This window comes from Triticum dicoccoides, chromosome 3B (genome assembly GCF_002162155.2).
Source record: "Triticum dicoccoides isolate Atlit2015 ecotype Zavitan chromosome 3B, WEW_v2.0, whole genome shotgun sequence".
Classification (NCBI taxonomy): Eukaryota; Viridiplantae; Streptophyta; class Magnoliopsida; order Poales; family Poaceae; genus Triticum; species Triticum dicoccoides.
In genome coordinates this window covers 66,339,617-66,348,643 of record NC_041385.1, presented here as the reverse complement: position 1 = coordinate 66,348,643, position 9,027 = coordinate 66,339,617, and the positions used below count along the sequence as shown (strand labels likewise).

Below are 9,027 nucleotides of genomic sequence, written 5' to 3'. Positions count from 1 at the left end.
ACATGGATCTGGGACGTCCAGTATTGCTATCCAACGGTTGAAAATGTCAAATCGCCCCGTTTTACTGTTATAATACCGCCTCCACCTAGTATATCATTAGATAGATCGAGGTATCCCTCCCTCCAGCGCCGCCCTCTTTTTTCTCGCGAAACCCTAGCATAACCCCACCCCTGCGCCGACCCATCATCCATGGCCATGGCTAGAGCTGGATCCGACCAGGCTGCTGGCTGGATGATGCTGGACCGCTTCGTCTACCGCAGGGACGAGGACGGCGACGGCGGCTTCCCGGACGAATCTACGGCGCCCCTGAGGGCCACCTCGTCCACCTCCCTCGGCAGGCCTTTCGACGTCGCCATCCTCCATGCCGAGCCGCCCGCCGTCTCCCGCCTCTACGTGCGCTGGCCCGGCGGCACCAAAGGAAAATACGGCTCCAGCGCCGGCATCGCGCTCATGGCCGCGCACCGTGACTTCATCCTCTTCCAGCTCGTCTCCATGGAAGGTGATATCACGCATGACCACTTCGTCTGCATAGCATGCTCGGATCCTGCAGCTGGGCCGCACATGGAGCTCAAACGGCTCCCCCTTTGCACCATACCCTTGGTCTTACCTCCGTGCTGTGAGGAAGACACGGAGGGAACTTCTTCTTGTGAGGAAGACATGGATGGAGCTCCGTCTTCTGAGGAAGACACGGAGGGAACCACTATGCGGCGGGTGTTTTTCCCCAACACCGTAGGGCTCATTCGCGGATCATCCCCTGGCCATGAAGAAGAGTTTGCCGTCGCACAGCTGGCTATGGTCACCCAGATACGAGGCGCCTACCAGATGGAAGCTGAAGTGTGCGTACTCCACTCACGTGTGTCAGCTCCTGACGATGATGGCATGTGGGAGGTTCAAAAGATACCTATTCAGCATAAGACTTATGAATTCCCGGCCCTGGATAATTGGTTGACGGATGCTGTCATCACATTCAACAAATATATCTGCTGGATTTCCTACTACACAGGAGGTATTCTATTCTATGATATATTTGCAGAAACACCCAACATTTTTTATCTACCGTTACCTACCGCTAACCGTCCTAGAAAAATGCAAGAAAGAGGTTTCCTTGAGATGAACCGTAGCCTCTGTGTCACCGGTGTTGGAGGTGATCTACTCAAGTACACTTCTGTTGTTCGCCATGATGAAAAACTCTGCGGCCCACTTGAACCTCGGACAGGTTATACCATCGTCACTGATACTTTGAGCATAACGGAGAGTGGTGATATAAACTGCTTCCATGAAAGGGTAAAGATAGCTTTTGAATTGTGGCATTACAACACCTCCGAATGTCTCCCGCGTGAAGGCCTGATGTACCCTCTTGTGAGCATGGACAACCCTAGTATTGTGCACTATTTGATCTCTGGGGAAGGAGATAAGATTGACAAGGTTTCCATGGTTACGTTGGATATGATTACTCAGAAAGCCACTTCAATTGTTCCATATATTAAAGGAGAGGAAGACCTCTGTGGCCAAGATGCTGACATGGTTAAAGAAAAGTCACACCTTCTCACGTCCTTCCTTCCATCCGAGTTCCCCAAGTTCTTGAATCTCACAAGGTATTGATTGATCTGCGCGCTGGATTTTTTTTTCCTTCTAAAACATTTTAGATACAATAAGTCAGTGATAGAGTGCAGACTCTGTAAAGTGCAGTTTGAAGTAGGCCCTCACTATTATTGTGACACGATATCCATGTGGCGCTATCTCTTGTCATGCCGCCTTTTGAAGTTATCAGTACAATTGCAACCTAGCAGTTGGTAGTTCAGGTCTATGTGCATATATTACTTCTTCGGAAATTTAGTTCTACTCCGAAGCTAAAGCTATGATAACTTAGTTGCCTTAAGAAAAAATTGGAACAACCAATTTATGTCCAGGTCCAAATCAAGTGTTAAAATATTGAGTGCAATTCCTCTGGTTATTTGGTTAGAGCATTTGCTGACTAAAGTTATTTGATTTATGCTTTCAGGGATCGCTGAAGCATCCAGAATCTCGGGGATTCTGTGCAAGTAGGTGTCAGTTCCATCATTGGATTGCCATGCTATGTTCTGCTGTGGAGAATAGAGTGGCGAGGTGTTAATCCATCTGATGATCACATGGATTTGTTGAGGAGATGGTCCTATGAGTTGCTGAAGTTCAGATTTCGTGTGTGTTCTATCTACTTGCTGTGTCAGTCTTGTTCGTTTGCAAACTTGTATGGGACCCCAGTTTCGTTGGGCGCTAAGAGATATGGGCTTCTGTAGTTTGATCAACTTGATAATGGTGTTTTGAACTTTTATTTTCTAAGTATCAATAGTTCCCTGAGTTCTTGAATGGCCATCTCAGTTATTCTGACAGTGATGTCTCTTTTGCTCAATGCCTCTATCCCTGTTATCATTGAACAGGGCATCAGGAAGCAAACCGAGTTCATCATCCTGGACAGTCCTCACGCCACTGCCACTGTTATGTCGGATTGCAAAGTTTATTTTTGATATAGATGTATCAACCGCTTGTCTGCTTTTCTCGGTGTATGTGATCGGGCTCTGCTTTTGTAGTAGTAGTGTGGGAGCAAATTAACATGCTAGTTTGCTCTGGTTTGACTAATTAAAATTGATGCTAGACTAGTAGTATCGATCACTTAAAGAGAGGCTAGTTGATTCGCTGATAGATGCACTTGAGAAGCAAGGTGAAACAACGAGATGCAGGCCCTGAGAAGAAAAGCTGTTGTAATGTGAGAGCCATTAGGCAATTAGCTAGAGTAACTACTATGCTCTCTTTTTTTGTGTAGGGAAAAAACTAGTATGTTCTTAGTAATATGTACTCTGGATCAGCAGCAACAACATTATACTGTATTTGATATGTATTCTAGATCAAGTTTTGAATTAAATATGTTATGTCCAAAACAAAATGTGTAAATACTACTCCCTCCGTCCCAAAATATAAGAACGTTTTTAACACTAGCATAGTGTCAGAAATGTTCTTATATTCTGGGGCGACAGAGGGAGTAAAAAAGAGTGATGGTTCCTGCAAAAAAAAAGTGAGTGATTGAGTTTTGACAGATCCGCTGGACGAAGAGAAGTTCAATCCTCAAACGATAGCCTTTTCAGGGATAAGAGATTACGGTTTGAGATTATAGGGTGGGATGTCTGCTAGACATCCCTTCAGATAGTTTTCCAGAAAGTTGTGCCCCATTTTTGTGCATTATGTATGAATGATTGGGGGTCAAAATCTGCATGGTATGGTATAGTTTTGGTTACGAGCATATCTTTTAGTAAACCCTGAAGAAGAATTCTTGTGTTCTCCAGGACTGACTAGCAGCATAAGATGGCTTAAGTTGCCTTAAATCGATGATAATGTGGGTCCTTTTTCTGACATTCACCTTACAAGATCTTTTTTTCTTCTGATAATATTGCGCGGTGTTGGCTGGCATGTCGCACGCCAGTAGGGCCCCCTTCCAGCCAAAGGGCGTGCCTCCCGTAAACAGAGGACACGGAGCTTCAGTTTTTTTTAAACCTTTTATTTCAATTGGCGTTGACAGGCGTCTCCGAATCGTATAATACCGTCAGATTCAGACCTAACAAACAAATTCGAGCATATCTCTTGGCTCAAAGATGACTGCGTCAGGATGCGCTACTCATCCACGGACAGTGCAACTTTCCTCGCTCTCATTCTTGATCGAGCTGCACCACATGAATTTAAGCGGCCTACAAACTCAGGGATTCTAGCAATTCCCACTAAAAGTAACACAGATTCCAGAATGAACACGCAGCAAGATGCAAACAGGCCCAATTGTTCACTAAGTCCTCCAGGACCTGAGACACAACCTTTGATGGATAGAACAAGACGGGATCAGATCAAGAAGCTCAAATTTCTCAGGGATTGCATCTCATCCATACAGAAAGGAAAACCTGACCTTGCGACGCTCTCTACTGCACACTTCACTTGGCCCTTGGTCTATGAACCTTCTCCCTCGGCACGATTTCAGTCGGTTGTCCAGTCACACTCAATGACCTCAACATGTCAGACGGTTCCTGCAATACGGTAAGCCAATGATAAATTAGTGAAAAAGCTCCCGCGTGATCATTATGGAATTATTCTGTAAGTACAATGACCCTACAAATTATTTGATTGGCTTTCTAAACAAGGCAATCCTTCATGGTGAATTAACACATATAATGTCACAAGTCACCATTCTTACAAAAATAATAATGGTGAGTTAATAAAGATCTGTGTTTCTCATGCAGATTCGCCCATATATCTCAAGGTTATTCAGCAATATATGCAGGTTACCAACGACAACAAAAACACAGTCCGCATCTTTTAAATGCCAGACATGAAAAATGAAGATAACAACGTAGTGAAATCCCATCAATTTCGTGCCTATGAAGATCAAAGTAGCCATACCAAGTGCATCAAATGAACTTAAATAATAAGAAGGACATGCATCATATAATCAGGGAAAGGGGGGCTAGCGCAGTTCGACGAAAAGAAAGACACAAGTAAGTTTTGCACAAAATTTCTGCACTGTGCCATGTAACACCAATTAGATTTTACCGTTTTATTGTTAAACAGAGCTAATATTGTGCGCAGTGCATGTGGTCAAAAATTGGCACAAGCGAACCGCAGGCCAACTCCTTAGCCCAGGAGCGTTCTCCATGACCAGGAAACAAATGTAAAGTGGCTGGTGGTATGGCACTCTCAATTATGCTTGGTCTACAAACGATTGGGAAGTATCTAAGCTTGCAAATTCCAGAAGGGAGGATAAAGAATGCAAAGTTCCAGCTTCTCAAGGATAATGATAGAAAGAAGTGTTCAGTCTTGTCTGAGAAATGCCACTGAACATGGTAAAGAGGTCTTGGGTCAAATCGGTTGTCCAGGCCCTCCCCACCTATAACCATGAGAGTCCTCAAGTCATCGGCAAGCCTCTGTGAGGATCTTATGCAAATTATGAGGATTGTTTGGTGGGGTGACGAGGAAGACAGAAGAAGACTCCGTTGGTGGTTGTGGGAAAAACTTACAAAAGTCAGAGAAATGGACTTCAAATATCTGCGATCGTTTAACCAAGCCCTTCTCGCTCGGCGGGCATGGAGATTAATCGAATTCCAGGAGAGACTCTGCACTAGAATACTAAAAGCTTGCTGCTACCCAAACAGGGATTTAGGAACACATTGACCGTTTGGCAGGGAATCGAGCATGGTTCAGATTTGCTGAAAAATAGTGACATCTAGTGAGTCGGCTCAGCTAGAAAAGTGAGGCTGTGGAGGGACAATTGAATACCACATGGCAACCTTGAACTCTCTGCCAATACACGACACTCACGGCTTCGCCTGGGTATCAGACCTCTTCATCCACTAGACCGAACGGAGAGAGGCTGCCATGCAACCTGATCTGGAAACGAAAGTACCGCCAACTGTGTGTGTTATTGCTTGGAAGCTGGCAACGGATTCTGGATTCTTTGGCTGTCCAAAGAAACCGATGGCGGCAGAATATGGATGTTCTCCCTGCCTGCAACATCTGTGGGACAGGGGAGGGAGATGGATATCATGCTGTAATGCTGTGTATGAAAGCAAGGTCCCTGAGATGTGCCCTTCGGTAAGACTGGAACTTGCAGGCTGACAGAGAGTTGACTCATAAAGACTGAGGCTGGGCACTTATGGCTTTGAGCAAACTAAATGAAGGGGTGCGCGCCAAGCTGCTATTCCTTTGGTGCAGAGCATGCCATTTACGAAATGATACAATCTTTGGCAAAGGAGGTGCAACGACCCAAGCCTCAGTCCAGTTTAGTAAGAGCTACCATTAGAGCATGGAGTTCACACACCCTGGCACCAAGACCCTGGATATTCAAGACAAATCAGCAACTAACATGTACACCATCAGGTCTGTGAATACAAGTGATCGACCTATCAACAGGTTGTTCGGACCGGAACTGAAGTTGAACAGACACAGCCTTCGTGACTGAAACGGGCAAAAGCTCATTGGGAGCAGTGCTGCGCTCCTCTTCAGGCAACATCATTTGGTCAGAGTATGACAGCGTCTGTATATGTCAATAGTGCAGGAAGGACAGAAGCTCTAGCATGCATGGAAGGCGTGAGAGGCATCATTGGCATTGCCAACCTCCCGGTGATCACTGGCAGTGTTACTGTGCTTGTGATTTGGACTAGCTGAGGAAGAAAGGGATGGATCAGCCTTCAAGGGGGTCTACTTGGAAAGTAATCATCTGTTGAATCAACTATCAGGTTACAAGGTTCTACAGCTGCACAGGGAGGAGAGTGGCATTGCCCATCAATCAGCTAGGGCTAGCCAGGGAGGGTGTCTTAAGTGATAATATGATATTTGATGGAGCTCCAATCGGTGTGCTGGATCCCATCAGACAGGAATGTAATGATAAATGTACTACTTGTATTGGGCTGTGCATACTTCGAACCATACTCAAAAGCTGGTGACAAATGGTGTAGTAGAAAGGATGACAAGTAATAGCTAATCTATGGTAGCAAAAGATGAATACACAAATTAATTGGTTCTGCAACAGAGCTATATTTTACTAGTATTGTAATTAGGCTTCAATTTTACATGCTCACTTTCTGTATTGGCAATAAGATAAATTCCTAATAAAAAACACAATGTTATCATAATTTTGATCTTCCACAATACCAGGCAATGAGGGCTGGAGTTTTGTTCCAGAACACTAAGGCAACAACCTGTTCGCGAAGTTAAGAGGAAACGCAAACTTTAAGGCACCATCCTAAACTTTAGCTCAGTGGACTTTGCTATTGTCATAAAAAATAACAGCTATTTCGATTATCCAACACTGAGATTAGGAATGTAGCAAAAACTAACAGTATCCAGCAAAACTTAATTTATGGACAGATAAATATACAAAGATAGAAATACCTGTGTTAAGTACGTGGGGAACCTGGAGGAAATGAAACTCCTTAGGAGATGAGACTTTTCCTCAAGCATGTCAGCATCTGGGCCACTGGGGCTGCCTTCTTCTCTTGAAATATATGGATCAACTGCCAGCACTTCCTTGGTACTTAATTGAATTGTGACCAGAGAAACCTTGCTGTTTTCTTCTTCGGCAGACTCTGAGACCAAAAAGTATGCGATGTTGGAATTCAGCATGCTCACAAGAGGGAACATCAGGATATCACGCGGCAGACCTATACGTCTGTTTAAAGCCCACAGCTCTTCAGATGTGATGGCCACATGCTTATCCCATGACCCATCTAAGGAGGACAAAGTATAGGAGTGAATGGTGAAACTAGAACCTTTCACAAGTGGCCCAAACGGCTCCCCATCAGAGCGGATAACATCAGTGAATTTGAGAACAGAGCCCTTTTTGCTCAGCTCTATCGTGGCGCACACACTACGATTCACCTCATAGAATGCTTTGCCTTGAGCCGAACTTCTAGGACGGTCAACAATAGGCAATCTGAGGTATAAGATCTTGGGCTTTTCTTCAAGTACATCATAAGCTAGCATCTGTAATAGTTGATCCAACAAATGTAAGAGTTGAATGTGATGACAACATCAGTTGACCAATAGTATAACTCCTTATGCTCATCCTCCTTATGGTCAATTGGTATCTTCCTCACATCCCATTTGCCATCACCATCATTACCAGATACAAGTGAGCGGAACACACAAACTTCTGCTTCCATCTTGAGCATGCCAGGTATTTCGCTGACCATAGCCAGCTGCGCCACTGCAAATTCCGCTTCAACGCTTTTGCCATGGCCTCGGATGAGTCCTACAGTGTCCCGGAGGAACACACGCTGCTCAGCCACTGAATTCTTCTCTCCCTCTCCAAAAGGGAAGATCATTGGCTTGTCGCAGACAGGGAGCCGTTTGAGCTGCAGGGACGGCTTAGTCTCACACGACGCTACACAGATAAAGTGGTCTTGTATGATCGGTAAGAGACCGTCCTCGCCCAATCTTCCAAAAGAAGTTTGCCTGAAGAGAACCAGATCACAGTGGGCGGCCACGAGCTCGGTTCCCTTGGCATCCTCCGACTTTGTACCGCCGGGCCACCGCATGTAGAAGCGGGAGATGGCCGGGGGCACAGCAGGGAGGAAGAGGATGTCAAACTTCTTGCAAAGAGAGGTGCACGAACTTGCCCTCAAAGGCGCCCTGGATTCGTCAAGGAAGGGACTGCCCTCTTCCTCGTCGTCCCTGTGGAAGACAAAGCGGTCGAGCATCATCCAGCTGGATCCAGCCATGGCCATTGATCAGCAGACCGAAACAGGTTTAGGTAGCTTCTGCCTCTGCCTGCGAGAAGATGGAATTCACTCAGTACCATCACAACATTTGCCACTCTCTCAAGAAAATTTACCACTCAAAACGTTGCCGTTGAGAAATTAATTATCCAGAATACTAGGCATTACTATGTACTACTAACTAGCTGATGTTGCCAGAAGAACAAAAGAACAATTTTACCACTACCTTCTTCAAAAGATGAAGTCAGACAATGTCTACAGAGATGCAAGATGTCATAATAATGCCCAGCAGAGGAACACCAAAATAATGCACAGTAGAGAAAATGGGAACAGGCTGCACACATCATTTGCACGCAAAAAGGGACTAAAATGAGCTAAATGGAGAACTTGAATTGCGGATTGCAGATTGTCGTTTTTTATGAAAACAAGGTTAAATTAACAGATGTGTGAGGTGTGGTAAGGCGAGAGCTGACTGTACAATGACGAGCATGCTCTTTGCCCTGCCCTTGCGTGCATTTGTTATACCGAAAGGACCATGGGAGGTAGAATTTGCATCAACAGCATTACGACAACGTTTGCCACTCTAAAAACCACCAACTTTAACAGATTGACTTTGCCATAGCAGCACTAGTTGAAAGTTTTCGCTGTCCAGACGGAACACCAGGCATTATCATGTACTAGTAGTACTAACCTACCGGAGCAACAGAAGAAGACGTCTGCTCTTACCTTCTTCAACGGCAGCAGTTGGGGCAGCTGAGCAGCCTGCGGTGGGTGGTGCGACCCAGCGGACCGAGTGTGC

General features: G+C 45.3%; 3 protein-coding genes across 3 annotated transcripts; 1 reads left to right on the top strand and 2 right to left on the bottom strand.

Annotated features, from left to right (window-relative positions):
• Window positions 1-130: 130 nt before the first annotated feature.
• Window positions 131-2,346, top strand: LOC119280801. The gene is made up of 2 exons (XM_037561521.1): window positions 131-1,595; window positions 2,003-2,346. Exons 1-2 carry the CDS (start codon window positions 190-192, stop codon window positions 2,010-2,012), a joined length of 1,416 nt encoding a protein of 471 aa, XP_037417418.1. The 5' UTR covers window positions 131-189; the 3' UTR covers window positions 2,013-2,346.
• Window positions 2,347-3,570: 1,224 nt separating this feature from the next.
• LOC119280800 lies at window positions 3,571-7,486 on the bottom strand. The gene is made up of 2 exons (XM_037561520.1): window positions 6,904-7,486; window positions 3,571-4,043 (listed from the first exon to the last, which is right to left on the bottom strand). Exons 1-2 carry the CDS (start codon window positions 7,150-7,152, stop codon window positions 3,951-3,953), a joined length of 342 nt encoding a protein of 113 aa, XP_037417417.1. The 5' UTR covers window positions 7,153-7,486; the 3' UTR covers window positions 3,571-3,950.
• Window position 7,487: 1 nt separating this feature from the next.
• LOC119279300 lies at window positions 7,488-9,027 on the bottom strand. Its single transcript, XM_037560589.1, has 2 exons — window positions 8,955-9,027; window positions 7,488-8,280 (listed from the first exon to the last, which is right to left on the bottom strand). The coding sequence occupies exon 2, from the start codon at window positions 8,235-8,237 to the stop codon at window positions 7,488-7,490; it is 750 nt and encodes a 249-aa protein (XP_037416486.1). The 5' UTR covers window positions 8,238-8,280; window positions 8,955-9,027.